Genomic DNA, 20,110 nt, shown 5'->3' on the forward strand with positions numbered 1-20,110 from the left:
TTCTATCTATAAAGGAGTTGGGTGATGATGGTGGTAACATGGTTATCATTGGCATTTCCTTGGGAACCATGGTAATTGTGAAATCACAATTAATTGGATAGAGATTCGATAACCTTGGTTAGTCAGTTTGATGAATTCTGATTAATTGGAGATATGCTAAATAAATCAGGATTAGTTGCAACTAGTGAAATAAGCTAAGTTTTTTATATTGACAATTTAATTGTATTTTTTGTAATGTTAATTTTCTTTTAACATTAATTTAAGAACCACATGAGCAAATGGGAGGTATTAGACCCCTAAATTAATAACTCAAATTGTGACATACTGTGTGTGCATCTTCATGATTAATCACGATTCAACATTCTGTTTGGCCATTGGACAATGAAACAACTGTCATGAAAAATCATCACTTCATTGCCTAGTAACCATCATGCACAAATATCATCATCACTTCATTGCCTAGTGACAGACTTGCCTTTTGTGCTACTATGGATGGTAGTGCAGTATTAGTGGGGTGTTTTTTAGTAACGAGGCATTTTGCTACAGAGCACCTATTTCTGTAATTTCTTAACATATCCTAAATATCCTTCTTATTTTCTCACATGAATCTTACTTTTCAGATCTTTGAATGCCCATATATTCTGCATTTTGAGTTCAATAAATACTTTTCTTTGTTTCAAAATTTTTCCTGCATCTTGACTATCGACACATTTTATGTTATTCAGGAGCTGACATAAGAAGCGTCTGCACAGAGGCAGGAATGTTTGCCATCAGAGCGCGAAGGAAGACAGCTACTGAGAAAGATTTTCTTGATGCAGTAAATAAAGTCATCAAAGGTTACCAGAAGTTCAGTGCAACGCCGAAGTACATGGTGTACAATTAAAATCTACCTTCCTTCACCAGGCACAAGCATCAGAGCACAAACACAGCCAGATTTTTTGATGAACTTGAGCAGGATGGTTGTGTTCTTCTGAAAAGGTGTGCTATGCATTATGTGAGCTATTTCTAGTTGCATAATTGCATGTCATGCTGCTTGGTCAAAAAACTTTTACCGTCTTCTTGTTATTAGTGATGTTTTATTTATTTGAATTCTTCTATATCATTGATTTTTTGTTGTTTAAAGTACACTTTGCTCTTTTATAAGTGAGGGGTCTCAGGTTTGAATCCCACAAAGCGTTATTCCCCAGCTTCCCCGTCAGAAAAAAAAGAACTTGCCCTTGCAGATTAGTCTAAGGATCCATCTAATAACATATGATAATAATAATATTGTTGTTATCATTAATATGTAAATCAAGAATTTAGTTTAGTGCTGACCAACCCTTTTTTATTGTCAATGTTGGTGCCTTTTTGTTTTTTCATCTTTTTGCCTCTGAGGGATTGGGTTGCCCATTAAGTGATCCTCACTCCTAGGGAGGCTCCACGTCATAAAAAAGAGATGAAAAAATCTGCGTTATTATGATGAAATTTTTGGATTTTTTAATAGAATGAAGTTATAATCTAATAATATGGTAATGGTAGTTGTTACTAATTAATAAATTCTAATGGTAACTTATTATTTTATTACCATGATAGTACTTCCTTACAATATTTATTTAAGGTTTCATTTCTTGACCAATTTGGTTGGAGACAGAGAGCATAATAGACTAGGACAAATCATTATCTTTCTTTTAGTACAATTAGCGTAATATTCCAGAACATGGTAATTTATTTCTAGTTAATAAATTGATGCAACTCACGTTGAAGGAGGAGAGAAAATAATGGCCCACCGTGAATCGGTGGGACTGATTTTTTATTAACTCAGAAATGTTTCAATAAACAATAAAAGAAATGCAATAAACAGGGAAGAATGCAATGGAAAACAGGAAATCAGTAAAGAAGGGAAAACTGCAGCAAAAGAAAAGTCGGCTGGGCTTCTTTTAATCTTCAATGCTCTTCACGCAACCCTAGACAGCCTTTTAAAGACTGTTTACTGGACCGGGTCGTGGATCCAGGTTTGGATCCGACCCACGATCCGGTTCAGTCTCCCTTTGTAGCTGGTTCTGGGGCGTGCGAGATCCACCACGCCTGACGTAGGTGCGCAGGGGTACTTCCCTGCGTCGTGGCTCCGTCCCTGCAGGTGAGTTATCTCCACGGGGTCTTGCATCGGCCCTGTGTGGTGGATCGAGTGGCACGCTGGGCCCAATCGGGTCCTGCCCTGCATCATTCTCCCCTGGTTAGGAAGAAGTCGGCTCTGTCGACTTGTTGTCGCCACAGTAAGCATATAGATCAGCCACGTTAAAAATAGGGGAAATATGCCAATCATCGGGCAGCTCAAGGAGGTAAGCATTTGAACCTAACCGCTGGAGGATCCTAAAGGGGCCATACTTCTTAGGACTTAATTTGCTATAGGTACCGACAGGAAAACGCTCTGGACGCAGGTACACCCAGACAAGTTGATCAACCTCAAAATGGACATCACGACGACCCTGATCTATGAAGGCTTTGTAGGTCTCGTAGCTTTCAACAAGTTTGGCCCGGACTTGTCTGTGAATGTCACGCATATATTCAACGGCATCAAAGGCATCCGGAGCTGGAGCTGAGAGATCTGACACAGGGGCGAGGTCAACGACATGGGTGGGAGAACGACCATACACTACTTGGAACGGGGATTTACCAGTGGACCGGTTAATGGAGTTGTTATAGGCGAACTCGGCTTGAGGCAGAACGAGATCCCAAGTTTTGACATTTTCACCCACTAAGCTCCGTAATAAATTTCCTAAGGTGCGGTTCACGACTTCGGTTTGGCCATCAGTCTGGGGGTGATACGCGCTACTGAACTGGAGCTTAGTTTTCAACAGGGCCCATAGCGACTTCCAAAAATGGCTCATAAAACGCGTATCGCGATCGGAAGTGATTGTGTGAGGTAGACCGTGGAAACGGGCAACATCTTTGAAATAATATGAAGCGACTAAAGAGGCATCGGTGGTGCGCTTGCACGGGATAAAGATAGCCATTTTGGAGAACCGGTCAACAACGACTAAAATTGAATCAAAACGACGTGGTGTACGGGGAAGGCCCACAATAAAATCCATGGACACATGCTCCCACGGTCGCTCAGGAATGGGTAACGGGGTGTACAGACCACTATTCTGACGATGACCCTTGGACACTTGACACACATGACAGCCTTGGATAAACTTGGCAACATCTTTGCGCATTTTGGGCCAAAAGTATCGTTCATCTAAGAGAGCGAACGTCTTATCATGCCCGAAATGCCCTGCTAACCCACCTTCATGTAATTCAGAAATCAACTGAAGCCTGAGAGAGAAATTGGGTACACATAATTGGTTGCCACGGAAGAGATAACCATTATGAATACAAAAACGGGGATCAAGGTTACGAGCGGAAGAGGTGCATCCTTCCTAGACTTTGTGAAAATCAGGGTCCGTAGAGTATAACTCTTTGCATTGTTCAAAACCTATGACCTGCACCGACATAGTCATCAACAGGCTGTTCTTCCTACTAAGAGCGTCAGCCACCTTGTTCAGGGTACCCGATTGATGCCGAAGCGAAAATGTGTACTCTTGCAAGAAGCTGACCCACTTGGCATGACGGACACTCAACTTTTTCTGACTATTCAGGTACTTCAATGCCTCATGATCCGTGTACAAGACAAATTCCTTGTAAATGAGATAATGCCTCCAATAACGAAGGGCTTGTACAACGGAATAAAACTCAACATCGTAAGTGGAGTATTGGCACCTGGCCTGGGTCAGCTTCTCGCTAAAGAAGGCGACAGGCCTACGATTCTGACTCAAGACGGCGCCAATCCCCACTTTAGAGGCATCACATTCAACCTCAAAGACTGCACTAAAATCGGGGAGGGCTAAGACAGGGGCACTGGTCATTTTGTCCTTGATGATCGTAAAGGCTTTGCTCGCCGCTGGCGTCCAATGAAAGCTAGTACCTTTTAGGCACTCTGTGATGGGGGCCATAAGGGTACTAAAATTTCTCACGAAACGTCGGTAAAAGGTGGCTAACCCGTGGAAACTACGGATCTCTCCTATAGTCTTTGGGGTAGGCCAATCGACAATCGCTCGGACTTTAGCGGGGTCGGCCTTGACGCCATCAGAAGACACAGTAAACCCTAAGAACACGACACTGGATGTCATAAACTCACACTTCTTGGCATTGGCATACAATTTTTCCTTTCTCAAAATATCTAAGACTTGACGCAGGTGACTCAAATGATCAGACAATGAAGAACTATAGACCAAGATGTCGTCAAAGTAGACAACAACGAACTTCCCAAGACACGGGCGCAAAACTTGGGTCATCATGTTCATGAAGGTACTGGGGGCATTAGACAACCCAAACGGCATAACTAACCACTCGTACAATCCATCACGTGTCTTAAATGCTGTTTTCCACTCGTCTCCCTCGCGTATCCGAATCTGATGATATCCGCTTTTTAAATCAATTTTAGAGAAAATGGAGGCACCGGATAACATATCAAACATATCATCTAGACGAGGAATGGGAAAACGGTACTTGACGGTAATGCGATTGATCGCACGACTATTGACACACATGCGCATGGACCCATCTTTCTTGGGAGTGAGTAAGGCAGGCACGGCACAAGGACTAACACTCTCACGAATGAAACCCTTTTTCAGTAATTCCTGAACCTGTCTTAACAACTCCGCGTGTTCGGAGGGGTTCATGCGATAAGCTGGAAGGTTGGGTAGACTCGACCCGGGTACAAAATCAATGGCATGCTGAACCACCCTTGTCGAAGGTAATCCATCAGGAAGGTCATCCGGCATAACGTCGCGGAATTCCTCGAGAAGAGGGGCAACATCCGCGGGAATGGACACAGGTGAACTCGTTACTGGCTTAGCCACCAGGGCATAACAATAGCCATCTTCCTGGCAGTGGTCCAGGAAAAGCCGGTACGAGAGGCCTGCGAGTCGGGGGACTCGCTCGGGTTTGTCAACTGTGGGGAAACCCGTCTCCCGGATTGGTAGAAGGACGATCTTATGGCCATTAAAGATAAAAGAGTAAGTGTTCTTGCGGCCATCGTGAGTGGTCTGGCGATCAAACTGCTAGGGACGTCCCAAAAGAATGTGACACGCATGCATAGGGGCCACATCACACCACACCTCATCGTGGTAGTGTTCCCCCATGGAAAACCGGACTAGGCAACGCTGAGTGATGGGAACCTCATTTCCTTTCTTGAACCAGGCCATCTTATAGGGTTGGGATAACGTTTCGGTGTTGAGTTTCAAGGTAGACACCACACTCTCAGATACCATGTTCTCACATGCTCCGGTGTCAATGATGACATCACACGCGTGACCTTCACAGTTGCATCGAGTCCGAAAAATGTTGTTCCTTAGCCATTTTGATGGGGTCAATTCTCGGGGTGTGGTCAACACATGACGGATGGACAACAAACTTTCGACGTTGCCGTCGAACTCTATAACTCCCCGCTCATCCTCAACCTCAACTAATGAATTGTCCTCATTATCACTCTCACTTGCGGACTCGACAATCCCTTCAACTAGATGAGTGTTCTTGCTCACGGTCGGACACTTGGACGCGACATGTCCTAACTCTTGACACCTAAAGCAACGAAGGGTTGACTCAGTAGGTTTGGTTTTGGACCGGGTGTGGAAAGCTGGACCTGACTGGTCAGATTTGCTAAGGTCGGTCCTAGGTTTTGAGTCACTAGGGGAGCTTGCTCCCCTGGTTGGGAAACTCGGCTTGGGTCGGTTGGAGGGCTCACTACGGGTCGTCCGATATTCCTGCCTCCGCTTCAGCTAACTGCTGGCTTGATCTAATGTTTCGACTGTGACACAACTAAAATCATCAGAGATAGCAGGGCGGAGACCCGAAATGTACCTCGTGACCTGCTGGCGAGCTGTTTCCTCGATCTGCGCACGCAGGGAAAGACGATGGAACTCCGCGGTGTACTCTGCTACAGTTCGGGAACCTTGGCGCAGGGTCAGGTATTCCTTGTAGGCTCGCTCGACGTGATCCGAAGGCACGAACTTTGACTGCATCAGTCTTTGCATTTCCTCCCACGACTGTACGCGTTCTAATCCCTGCCGCTCCCTTGATCGTTGTAACTCCACCCACCATGTCTGTGCTAGGCCTCTCAATCGTGTAGAAGCTAACGAAACACGACGATGTTCAGCAACTGTGTGATAATCGAAGAAAAACTGCACTGCATAAGACCAGTCGAAAAACTGTTCTGCGTCGAATCGCCCCGCAAACTCCGGAAGATCCAATTTCACGCCATAGGTGGAAGAATGGTCTGGTGGTCTCTGTTGTCGCGGCTCCACTATCCCTGCCGGATGCTCGTTCCAGAAAATGTCGTCGTCCCAAACTGCTTCATTGCCCATACGATGGTATTGTTCGCCAGGATGCTGGTGCTGTCGATCTCTCCTGATGGGGGGTCGGCGGTCGGGGCGCGCCGGTTCCGGCTGACATTGCCTTGGTCGGGTTTGCCCGTGGGCGGGCACCATCTGTGGCCGGTATGAGGGTACTGGAATGACGGGAAGTCCAAGGTTCGGGGGAAGGTTCGGTTGAGGTTCTGGTTCCGGACGGGTAGAATTGGTATAATATGGTTGTGGGTTAGGAATATGGGGTTGGGCCGGATATTGAGTTGGGTTTTGGGTCAAGTCTGGGTAAACGGGTTGGTTTGGGTTTGGGTATGGGCCTTGGTTTGGATAAACGGGTTGGCTTGGGTTTGGGTATGGGCCTTGATTTGGATAACCGGGTTGGTTTGGGTTTGGGTATGGGTATGGGCCTTGGTTGGTATATGGATGGGTTGACTTGCCCGATGGAATGTGAATCGGGCCCACTCCTACACTACTCGTCGGACCCAGATAGGGATGGGAGGGATCGATGTTCGAGTTTTGGGGATAATAGGCTTGGTCTGAACTCGATCCCCGATCCAAGAGATTATGGGTCTGGTTCTGACCCGGCTCAAATCCAATCTGGAGCTCCGTCCGGGTCCGATATGGGTCTGGGTCGGTATTGGATTCGATTGTGGGTTCGAAACTAATGGGTTGGGTTTGGTTCGGGATGGACCGCGAACCAAACCCAATTGGATTGACTGGGTAAGGGGGTTCGGATCCCAGACCTGCTCCCAGGGACCCAACGGATGGTCCCCGAAATCCAGGCCTGGGTCCTGCTGAAAACTGTTCCGGCCCGGACCCTTTCGGGTTCGGACCCATCCACACGGGTTCGCCAGGTTCCACCCGCTGGCTGGTTATCGCAATGCTTCTGCACACGGGACCAGGAGGGAGAAACAACTCTTTCCGGGGTCGGATTGCTGCGCTGGGGCCCGCAGCGGGGTCCTGCGTACTGCTGGGTCCTTGCGGACCCAACCTTACCTGCGGCAAACCCACAGGAAACCGAGCCTTGGTCTGGGGTGCACTCGGACCAAAATTTGTGGCAGGACCCGGTGTGTCGCTGGGTTCCTGCAGGCCCAACCCAGCCGGTGGTATAGCCCCCATGACTCGAGGCCAGGGCGATACTGTACCAACGACATGGGGTTTCCCTGCCCTACCTTCTTGGTTCGGATGGGGGGTACCTGTTGCGTGTGACGCCGTGGCTGTCGTACCTGGGAGTGGAGGAGGATCTGCTGGTCGTGGAGCAGCAACACAGTCTGGTTGACAGGACGTCGCCTGGACTGCTGCCGCGTCTGCTACGACCTTCAGTGCACCCTCCAGTCTTTGCCTTGAGGTCGCAGTGGAATCCACCGGCGACTCAAGGGAAGCGACTCGGCCTTCGACCCCATCCAGTCGCCGGGATATGGTTGCCACGTCCCGACTGATACGCACCACATTTTCTTGTATTTTTGTCAACACCTTCATGACACGCAGCATTGGGTCTTCGCTGCTCGCCTCCTCACGCGCTTCGCCTTGTACCGGATCGGTTCCCTCCTCAAGAGCCATACCGCTGATGAAGTCGGGACGCCCGCTGCTCTGATACTACTTTGATGCAACTCACGTTGAAGGAGGAGAGAAAATAATGGCCCACCGTGAATCGGTGGGACTGATTTTTTATTAACTCAGAAATGTTTCAATAAACAATAAAAGAAATGCAATAAACAGGGAAGAATGCAATGGAAAACAGGAAATCAGTAAAGAAGGGAAAACTGCAGCAAAAGAAAAGTCGGCTGGGCTTCTTTTAATCTTCAATGCTCTTCACGCAACCCTAGACAGCCTTTTAAAGACTGTTTACTGGACCGGGTCGTGGATCCAGGTTTGGATCCGACCCACGATCCGGTTCAGTCTCCCTTTGCAGCTGGTTCTGGGGCGTGCGAGCTCCACCACGCCTGACGTAGGTGCGCAGGGGTACCTCCCTGCGTCGTGGCTCCGTCCCTGCAGGTGAGTTAGGTCATCCTGATAATTTGAAAGCATGACTTAGTGTGCAAAAGTGGGTAGAGAGAGAGAGCCACATCCAAAGCCAAAAATGTAGGTGTCTGACGTTTTCTACAAAAATGCACCCTCGATAATCATATACAACTATGCTTAAACAGTGAGTTGCAAAAAAAATCTGAATTATTGTACAAAGAACAACTACAAATTTCAAAGTGGCCCATATTTAAGGCAACATGTGCAAAAAAAGTTGAGCAGTTTATAGGCACATTCTTGTCTTCCATCCTGAAAGTATCTGAGGGGGAGGGTGACCCATTGGTTGGCACTGAGGTTGTTGCTAACATTAATATTCAGATAAATGAAGTTGTTGATGCGACCACCTGTAGTGAAAGCAGTGTGAGGATGAAAGAGGAATGCAGTACGAGGATGAAAGAGGTACCTGACCAAGGGGTTGAGATTAGTGTGGACCCTCCTCAGGAAGTAGATGTAAGCAAGGGTCATGTGGCTGGATCAAATGTGAGCACTCTTCAATAGTCTGGTGCTGCTCCTCCTCGTGCAGAAGAGAAAGTGCAAGCTTTGATGAAGAGGTCGTACTGGAAAAGAAGGTCTGGTGCTCGTGGACATGTATTTTGTTCATTTGTTATTTGTAATAATCAATTTCAATTTTACATTCAATTATTGATTAAATTGTGATATATATATATATATACATTCAATTATTGATTAGTCTAATAGTGCTATTATTCATGAATGCAATTGATTAGTTTGTCATGTATATGTGAAATATGTAGAAATTCATTGAATTTGACTGATTTCAGTAAAATTAATTTGGATTGCAGAAAGCAAAAAAAATTGTTAGATCGAATTTGTTTTTGCAAATTCTTGCAAATCACACTATGAAACATTAGTTACTCCCTCTTAGAGGTCGTTATGCAGTTTTGGAATCTGGCAACCAATATATTCTAGTTTAGAGATGTTGAGATAACCATCACGTTGGAAGACATGACATGAATTACCGGACTGAAGTGCTATGGAGAGCCAGTTAGTCGACAACGAGAGACTTCAAGCACTTGTGTGTTTTATTTGCAAACAAATGATGATGCGTACAAAGGCGATAAGATCACGTTTTCATGGCTTAGGAGATACTATGATCCCAGTAAAGCAAGATGATGAAGGTAAAACTACTGTGTTTTGGAGGGAAGAGCGATAGTAGGGTGAACAAGACGATGATAGCATTCTTGCTATACTTCTTTGGCTTTTGTTTATTTATCGACATTGGTGGGAAGTTGGTCCATGTACGAGGAGCAGCCACACTTGCATACCTGTATGTGTGCGTTCTTCTTCGTGCATACGACAATGACTCTGTTATTGCAGCTCTTTAAAAATTGTTCTTTATAATTATTCCTGATTACATGATCTTTTAAAAACTCGCAAGAGTGCTGGAGATCATTAAACTTTTTGCCCAAAGTAATTTCTTGATTGTTTGAGTTTGTTGTTAGTCATTGAAATTGTTTACAATCATTTTGTTTGAGAACCTATTAAACGAGAACCAAGGGTTCACATTCTCAAATGCCATTGGTGCATCGCTTTCACCCGCTATTATTTGTCCCATGTCATCACTGTCTCCATCATCTCTTATCTATATGGTATACTCATCATCATCAATATCATCTGATTCTTCACTGTCAACATGATCACTGCTACCGCTAGTTGATTGTTCGGTTGCAACAATTAAATCAAAATTCACTGTATCTATCACTTAATTTGTTTCTATATAGGGATGCACAACTAGCCAAGCTAGCTTGACCTCAACTTCGGCTCAACTCGTTGAAGCTTGGTGTGAGCTCGTTTGTGAATATAAATGACTTGAGCTTGAATACATGTTCATGCTCGGTGTACATAAATGAGGCGAGCTTGATCAAGTCATTGAACTCGATTAAGCTCGAAAAGCTCAATTAGGCTCAAATATATATATATATATATATGTTTCCAATTTAAAAGTGATATTGTTAGCTTACTGGTAGGGTGTTAGCCTCTTCTGCGCTAGCTGTTGAGATCGAATTCTGTGCATCAATGTTTTTTTGTTGGATGCTAATATAGAGGTTTTAGTATTTGTATATTTTTATAGGTCATAATAAACAAAAATCTTGGTTTGACACAATAGTGGGTCATTTGTACTGTGATTAGGGAGGTCAGGGATCAAATCCCACCTTCTCCATGATTTTATCTTTTTAGATTGTTGTTCAAGCTTGACTCGGCTCAAGCTTGCAACTGAGCCAAGCCTGAACAATGTCGTTGAAGCTCAGCTCCGAGCTCGAGCCAAGCTTGAACAAGGTCATTTTGAAATGAGCCGAGTTCGAACAACCCAAGCTCGGCTCGTGTGCATCCCTACTTCCATGCGTGTATCATTCTTGCATTTTCAATATTGAAGATTAACCATCAAAATATCACATTCATCGTCACACCTACCTCTCAACCATAAATTACATCAAAATTTCAAGGTTTACCTAGCATTGTCGTATGTCGTTCAAATTATTGCGATGAAGATCATTGTCACTTCTTTGCCCATGTGGTTTCATATCCTTTGCAGTGAATTGTTGATTATGTACAACATCAATATCGTTCACTGTTTGAGACAAATGGATAATCAACAAACGACTCAGCTTGATAGATGGTGCCTGAAATACATGCACATTCTTCACGGGATTCACATTATTCCATTGATCAACTACTCATTGTTTAACTGCTCCTTGATTAACTTTGCTTAATTCCAAGTAAATATCATCACTAAATAACATCAATTCTATATCCTCCCCCTCCTCAACATCTATTCATATATCTTGGTTGTTTAAGTTTAGAGAATATTTATACCAAAGGCTCAATAAGTCTGCCGCATATCCGGTTTTACGAGACATCAAAGCTACAAATTTCTTAAAGGTAGTATTTTTGAAGATCGCTGTAGATTTTCAATTAGTGTAATAAGACCTACTAGAGTGTACTTTAGCCCTTTCATATGTTATCATTGATGGCCTACAACAACCATGATAGTGTACTTTAGCCCTTTCAATGCGTGTTAACAGTGAACCCTTGCCCCATTACACCAACACAAGAACTACAAATATTAACTAAAGGATAAATAAACAATCATAAATCATATACAACAATATATATTTCTATGAAAAACTCGTAAACATAGTTAAACTTAAACAGTAAATCCGGTGGCTGTAGAAGTCTGATGACATACAAAAAACATCCATAATAACAATTAAATACAAATATACATGGGGATACACATGTATATATTGTATGAAACTCACATCACAAGGATAATACCACAACCTCCTCGAAATGCATAACCAAATTACACAGGAATCAAAGCAGGGAAGTTCTTTGCATATACAAACGAAAAGAAGAAACCCTTGAATAAAAAACTAGTATAGATATTATTCGAGAAATATGCAAAAATAAAAAAAATCATATATAAATTTTTTGCAAATATTTAAGTAGGATATTTGCGATTTTGTTGTTTTCCTTTGTGGAGTTTCACACGTAAATTTATGCGATTTTGGAAAGTATATGTGAAAAAGTAGGATATTTGCGATTTTGTTGTTTTCCTTGTAGAGTTTCACACATAAATTTATGCGATTTTGGGAAGTATATGTGAAAAAGTAGGATATTTGCGATTTTGTTGTTTTCCTTGTAGAGTTTCACACATAAATTTATGCGATTTTGGGAAGTATATACGAAAAAGTATGATATTTGCAGTGTTTTACAGATATATTTTTGCAAAATATTGACGTATATGCGAAAGAGTACGATATTTGTGATTTTGGTGGTTTCAGTCTCACCAAGAATTTGCAAATAAATTTATGCGAGTTCGTGAGTTCCATATAAAAAAATATGTGATTATGGATTTAAGTGGAAGTTGAAACTAGTCGATGGATGGTACAATTTTATCGCAATAAGACCTCAATTTGCAATTGCGAAAGGTAGAAGGGTCTTAACTATGTCAGATCTGTGAGAAATATTGAAAATTATAAGGTTTTTAGGGAATCAGGTCAAATTATCCCTACAAGGTCATTTTTGCTTCTAGCTTTGACACTTCAGCTCTAGAACAATGTATTTTTCTGTACACAAAAGTCAAGCTTGGCTCGTTTAGCTTGAGCTCATTATGAGCTTGAACCTGACTCGCCGCAAGAATGAGCAAAGCCCAACCTTGATCACTTCAAGCTTAGCTTGTTGCCCAGCCCTACCTCCAAACATGGTTTTCAAAGTGCCCCTTGTGTTTTTTTATCTAAGAATAATTTTATGTTAGCTGAAGAAGGTTTGTTAAAATGCTGTCCTAGACATTGTAAAGCACATTTGAAGAGACATTTGTATTCCTACTTCACTATTGTCCCCAGTTTGCAAATTCTTGGCTGACTTTTTTCACCTGCAACATTTTGCTTTTAAGCATACTCTGTGTCCCACGGGGATGCCTCCTTTATTTCATATTGGGTCGGATATCCAACCTAATAATCCGTTTAGTCAGATTTGTTAAAGAAAAGTGTGTTCAATCAACAAATGATTCTGGATTCTGTTTTGGGGATCTACATTCAAACCTGAATCTGAGACTGAACCAAATCCCAATCCGCTGGATATCTGACCTGATGATATGTAAATATGTATTGGTTGTTTTTGCTAGTCGGATCTGGATTTGGCGCTATCCTTTTTCATCAGAACCTGAATCCAATTAGCTAGGATCTGATTAAGTTGAATTCAGTAAACCACATATCTATTCTGAATCTGACCCGTTTACATCCTTACATGCGGAGGATTTCATCATGATTTTCCAATGTAAATTGTCAAGTCTCAACTGTGCTATAGTGAGGGCCCACAACCCTTGGGCCCGGTCTAGTCTAATACAATAGGAGTCATTCTACCCTAATTTCTCTTCTATTCCTGCAATTAGTTGGCTAGATGATGTCCCTTTGGTTCTGGTACACCCCAAAACTGTTTTGGAAGCAATAGGTTTCACCACAAACAATACTTCCCACAGTCAACCTGTTGCATATTGCTGGTTGTCTTTATATACCAGCTGGGTTTAGGCAGACCCCCACCAGATATACCATTGGGTTTTGAACTTGCAGCGTCCCAAGACATGGTAACATGCATTAACAGCTCTTACCAAACATGCTGATCCCCCGTTGGTTACTCTGCCACCATAAGAAATGGATGCAGGAAGCAATGCACAAAGCAAAAGTGGGAAAGTGTGTTAAAAAGCAGTATGAAACATGAAGTAGAATTTGTGGAAGAAATTGTGAAAACGTGGGAAAAGTGAAAAAGAAAAAGTGCATGAAGTGAGGGGAGAATGACTTGGAAGAGTGAAAAGCAAAAATCACATAATATGAAAAACATAAAAAATAATCTAAAGGTGAGTGGAAAAGCGACAAAGAGCGAAAGAAAAACAAGTAGGATGCGAGAGGGGAAGCGATTTGAGAAGTGTGTTTTCTGTGATGTATGAAGTGCACTCCCCACAAATAGTAAGAGTGGTACTTCCTGCTTGGAGGGAAGCATGACATTTCATGCTTGAGAAGCGAGCTTTCCACTATAAGGAGACGCTTCTGGTACATGTTCTCCTCAGTCCTGGCTAAAGGTCAGTTCATAAGTTTCAAATTGAAGAGAAGTCATGAGTTCGATACCCGCCGTGTGTGTCCCTTGCTGCAATGCTTAAGCTCAAGGCTCCACTTAGCGGGCAGGGGTGCCTCCCATGATTTTTACACCAAGGTTATTCAAACAAGGCTCGATAAATGACAGTACCGTACAGGTGATCAGAATATTGGGGATTATAAAAAAATCAAGAATATTTCAAGAGAAGGGTTATACCATGTAGTGATGGCAGTGGATTGGGGTGAGAGCTGGGGACAAGGTCTCCACCCCCGCTCCGTCTCAAAATTTCGCCCTCCATCCCCTGACGGGTTTTGATTTTAGCTTCCATCCCCGCCTCCATTCCCGTTTCATATCCTCCATTGCCAGTCAAAACAGGGTGGGACCCTGTTTCTCCCCGGTCCACTGCCATCCCTAAAGGCATTTTAGTTATTTTACTAATAGGGATCCGGGACAGGCGGGGCGGGGGAAAGCGTAAGTCCATCCTCACCTCCATCCCCACACGGGTTTTGATTTAACCTTCATCCCCGCCTTCATTCCTATTTTATGTCCTTCATCCCCCATCCCAACAGGGCGAGGCGGGGCAGGGCCCCGTTTCCCCCGGTCCACTGCTATCCCTAATACCATGGTTTCTTTGTCTCCATTTTAGAGTCTTCCTCAATGACTGACCTAGCCAGGTAAATGTGGCCATCACATATTTAATGCGTGGAATAATAATAAATTCTTGTATCATCGGCGACCAAGTGTGCGAGTGGGGCGTTGTCCTTTGAAGTGTCCCCATGAGCCACATTGCGAAGGGGCTTGAGGAGTGATCTGAGGTCTCCCACAGCGGGCACCTGGGCGCTACCTACCTATGGGTTTCGAACTTGTGACATCCCGTCAATTTGGTGACATTCACAAGTCGCCCCCATCAGATGAGCATAGCCCTTTTGTGTAGGATCTTTTGACGATTCAAAAATCAACAGTCGAAAAATACAAACTTTTGTTATTTAAATAATCACATCTTTTCATCCAAATATACATCCAAGGATTGATTCCTATTAAATTGACCATGCTGAATCCATCTATGAGATCAGATTTGATCAAAATATCTTCGGTTTTATAAGATTTCAGAGGGGTATAACTATAGGGTAGGATTGGAACCCAATTGCAATGGCAGCTTGCTTTATTGGTTCATGTTCGAAAAACTCTCTAATCAGATAAACTTTTATAATTGAAAATTGCTTTTCTATCTAGCTGGTTATTTACTATCCTTTCAATCTAGTGAGTGAGCTGCATGTCAGCATAACACATTATAATTGAGCCTTATCATAACATTACTCTTTAATCAGAACTGATTTAATTGGAAGGCATCTTTTTTGTTTATTTGTTATTTCCTTTCTTTTCACTAACTACTCTTAACTCTTAAGAAGGGGGCAAGCGTGCCCTTTTGCTGAATCTGTAAGCTTATTCTAAAGGTCCATACCGTGATTTAAAGCTGGCTGCTATTTATATCACAGGGACACGGCATTTAGAGGGCGTGTCATGGATGACATGAGTTGGACACGCTATAACACTGACACAACTGTAATGCGTATGACTATTATCTTAATATTTTAATATTAGTTTTATACGTGTTCATAAATTTTTACATGTGAATGTAAAAAAAGGTTCTTATTGATTAAAAAAAAAATCCGTGTCACTGTATCTGTTTTTCAAAAAAGTTGAACGAATATAAAACTGTTGAAATTGGATCATACCCGCAACTTTGTGACATACGCTACCATGACCAGATCCTAGTTATTCATTAAAAATTGGGTGGGTGGGATTTGGGTTCAGATCCAATATAAAACTGTTGAAATTGGATCCAAATCCAATCGACTGATAACTCTGTTATGTGTGGCTTTTGGATGCACACATAGATCAACTCTCCCCATCAACAAGACCCAAGGGGTTTGGCATAGTGGGATGGGGCCTAAGCTGTTTGACATGCAGCCTAGGTTCAAATCCCATGGACTGACCCAAAAACTTTTATTAAGGGGGGCTCAAACATAAACAAGATATCTCATTTTTTTTTTTTATGTATGTTGGGAGCACCCCAATTGTTTTGGGATGAAGGCGTAGTTGTAGTTGTTGTATATATGTTGGGAGCAGCCCGGTAAGGACTCCAATGGGAGTTTTAAATTCTTGGGGACTTCTTAATTTCGGTCCGTCTCTGGCATCACCCCCTGCGTAAGTCAAAACTTGGCGACTCCCTGAGGTTGAGGGGTAAGTCCTTGGAGTTTTACGCTGACAGGATAGTGACTGTAAGTACGACAGGCTGAGCTGGGGCGGCTAGGTCTCTGCACAGGGGGCGGTTTCCCCAAGTAAAAAAAAACTCTAGCCATCAACATCAAGAATCCATGGTAAGCATCCTGAAGTCCCAAGAGAAAAAGAGAAAAAAGAAGAAAAGGGGAACAAAGTTGAGAGTTTCAAAGATAGGTGAGAACAAAACAAAAGAAGAATCAATAAGGGTTGCAAAGGTGCATGTAAGGTGTGAGTGGGGACAAGGGAATTCCCTTTCCGACGTTACTCCCAACCCCCCCCCCCCCCCCCAAAGAGTCACACGCAAAGCAAGCTACACCCTCTTTTTTTTGTGGCCCTTCTTTTTTCTTCTTTTGTAAAACGATGGAAAGGCATCCACATGTGAGAAACTCCAGTTTTTGGTTGCGTGTTGGTCATTCCTTCTCTTACCGGATCTGGTGCAATAGTATTGTATACTTTTATTATGCTGCTGCACTTGATCACCCTCCATCATTGCTTCGGCAGTACAACTGACAGGCTGTATCTCAAAGATGTAGGGTGATCAAGTTACAATCACATTGAACTTATCCTCCTTCTCCTTCTCCTCCTCCTTCATGCATCCCATGATAGCTACAGGGAGGCCAACCCTAATTAAGGTTATCAATGAGTTGACATTCACTGGATTCAAGTGGGTTGGGATCATAGTGACAAATACCGTGAGATTTTTGAAAAATCTTGCGATAATACCGTGAGAAATTGCCTTAAAGTTTAAAATGACAATTTCTCTCAAAGATTTTCAAAATATTGCGAGATTTATGAAAGAAACAAAAATACCATGATTTAAACGCGATATTTACATTTTAAATGGCTATTTATCATAAAAAACATGTATTTTTATTTTTAAATAAATTTTATTAATATTTCTTATAAAAAATAAATTTTATATTTTTTAATTAATTTTTTTATTGCCAAGATTTTGCCAAAAAAAGTATGAGATTTATGAAAAAAATTCAATTTCTTACGAGTTTTTGAAAAACAAGATTTTGCCGATAAAAACGTTTGTCACTATGGTTGAGATTGGGATGAGATGAATTTTGGCTCAACTGAATTTACTATATATACGAAAAACCAATGTTGCCAGCGTCGGTATCGGCCGTTTGACCAACGATTACCGATACTCAAGTGAATCGTTCTGAATCGGATAAAAAATAATTAAAAAATATTACATGTCAATCAGAACATTACACGTGTTAAAGCCATTAAAATAATAATAAAAGGTAGCCTATTCAAGGGTGAAGTCTATCGATTTTCTGTCGATACGATATGTATCAACTACGTATCGGCCGTTACAGGGCCGATACACTGACAACATTGCAAAAAACTATGTCAAAGTACTATAAAGTTTACAAAACCAAACCCAATGTGTAGGGCAGGCGGCTTGGCTTGGCTTGTCTACATAAACAAATGGGCATTTGACTAGGTTCGGCTGGTACAGCTCGTTGACTAATAAAAATACATTTTTTTGGCTTGCAAGCAATAAGTTTAGAGTTCTATTGCTCACATCTTTGGAATAGTGCAATTATTTTATAAATGAACCAGTTTCAGCTTCAATTAATGAGCTAAAGTGTAAATACTATTATTTTCAATATAAAAATATAATTTATTTGTAAATGAGCCAGCTCGAATTTGGCTCGCTCGCCACAATAAATGAGTCAATCTTGAACACCATTTGTTACCATACTAATATATATCAGTTAAAATAATTAATTTTATGATTTTTATAATGAAAAGTTATGAATCTTAATCATAACTCCGAGTTAAACCTATAAAATTTCATAAACCATATCCCACGTTTTGAGAAAAAGAAAAAGAAAAGATTTACAAGGTCCCAAATTGCTTACTCAAAAAAAAAAAAGTTCTTTGGAAGCTATGTTTAGTAGTGTGGAGTATGCAAACAGACCTGATCCAGTATGCAAGTTTTATGATTTTTGGCTGTTCCAACTTGATCCGGATCCGACTTTCCCATGTACTTAGCTGATTGGATCCGATCACTTTGCATCCCTAGTTCTACTTTGCAACAACTTCGAATCATTCTCTTGAGACTCATTCAATCCAAATTCTTAATTGGACTTCCTTATTTATTACCAAACCCGAATCCTATCAGATTTAATACAGGTGTGAATGGATCTCATGACCATAGTGACAAACGTTAAAAACAGCAAAAATCTAGTTTTTCAAAAACTCACAAGAATTTGAATGTTATTTATAAATCTCATGTTTTTTCAGCAAATTCTTGGCAATAAAAAATAAATTAAAAAAATAAAAGTATTTTTATAAGAAAATATTAATAATTGAAATAAATAAATAAAAATACACCATTTTTTCATGATAAATAGCCGTTTAAAACATAAATATGGTTTAAATCGTGGTATTTATGTTTTTTCATAAATCTCGTGATATTTTGAAAATCTTACGAAAAATTACCGTTTTAAACTTTCAGGCAATTTCTCGCAAAATTATCGTGATATTTTCATAAATCTCGCGATATTTTTCACTATGCACTTGACACCACAACCCTTCATGAATAAAATATATCAAATACAAAATTACCAATATATCCCCACCATGACGTGTCTATCATGCTACCATCATGGTCATATCCCATTATGACGTGACTATCTATCATGCTTCCAACATGGTCTGCATCACCAACGGACTACTTTATTTGTCAGATTAAGGGAAAAGATAAGTGTTGCTTTTAAATTTGCGTCATTCATGCTTGCAGTGTCTAAAACAAGCAACCCCAACAAAGAAATCTGGGAAATTTGTTGGTCAGTTAGATTCTTTATCACATGCACCCTAAGGGGCTGCTAGACAGGCAGTCAAGGTTGGATTCTCATGGGTGTCGTCTCTTAGAGCAAGCCAACATATAACATAGGTCCCGAGAGCGAAGGTCTTAGCTTCGGAGTTTTATGCTGCCGGCACAACCACGGTAGGTAAGACAGGTTGAGCCAGCACGATCAGGTCTTTGTGCCGAGTGCAGTTTCTTGAGGTCATAAAACCAAAAAATCAAGTTAGTGCAAGATTAAAAAATATGAGACATTCATTGGTAGTTTACGGTGGTTTGGACATATTCGACGAAGGCCTAATGATGCTTCAGTTAGAAAGATGGAAAAATGGGAAAATATATTAGTTAAAAGAGGTCGGGGTATGCCTAGGAAGACATGGATGAAGGTGATAGGAAAGGATATGAATGCTTTGAACCTCACCGAGGACATGGCATTGTATAGAAATGAATGGAGGAGAAGGATTCATGTGGAAGACCCAGAATGATTTTCTTTGTTGGTTCATATCGCCGACCCCAATTGTTTTGGGATGAAGGTGTAGTTGTTGTTGTTGTTGTAGACATTCATTGGTAGGTTTGTTGTTTAGTTAATGGCCCACCAATCAGGCTAATGCAAGATTTTTTTGATAATCGAAGAGAACTCCTCCCCCCCCGGGTCTCTTGTTGGTAAAACCCTTGAGGTTTCCCCCTGCTTATTAGGGAGTATACTCAGCTTTGACCTTGCGGCAAGGGACGCCAACCCTGGGTGTCGAACTTATGACGTGCTGTCAAATTGGTGATATTCAGAAGTCGCCCCTACTAGAGTGGATCTCTTGTGGGCTAAGCTAGTGCAACATTAACAAAGAAAAAAACTAATTTTTTTTATTTATGGGAGTTGAAGTCTAAAAACAGCAATATAAATGCAGAAAAGAAATAAGAACAAGTAGTGGAAATTAAAAATGCCCCACTAAGCATGTTGCAGTAACACTTGTAATTTATTTTGGAA

General features: G+C 41.8%; 1 protein-coding gene across 2 annotated transcripts in view; it reads left to right on the forward strand.

Moving 5' to 3' along the window:
- The window catches only part of LOC149829050 (26S proteasome regulatory subunit 7-like), a 54,208-nt gene extending 38,568 nt beyond the window's left edge, over nucleotides 1–15,640 (forward strand). Inside the window, exons 10-11 of one of the 2 annotated variants that reach the window (XR_016434383.1) lie at nucleotides 726–978; nucleotides 15,518–15,640. Coding sequence is in view for 1 of the 2 variants with exons in the window: in XM_090017879.1 (XP_089874005.1) it covers nucleotides 726–883 (158 nt within the window). In the remaining variant the exon portion in view is untranslated. Of the gene's footprint in view, nucleotides 1–725; nucleotides 1,280–15,517 lie in introns of those variants that run through there. The other variant, XM_090017879.1, reaches the window with a different exon arrangement.
- Nucleotides 15,641–20,110: the final 4,470 nt, after the last annotated feature.

This window comes from Nuphar pumila, chromosome 9, assembly GCF_984573655.1.
Source record: "Nuphar pumila chromosome 9, dmNupPumi1.hap1.1, whole genome shotgun sequence".
NCBI lineage: Eukaryota > Viridiplantae > Streptophyta > Magnoliopsida > Nymphaeales > Nymphaeaceae > Nuphar > Nuphar pumila.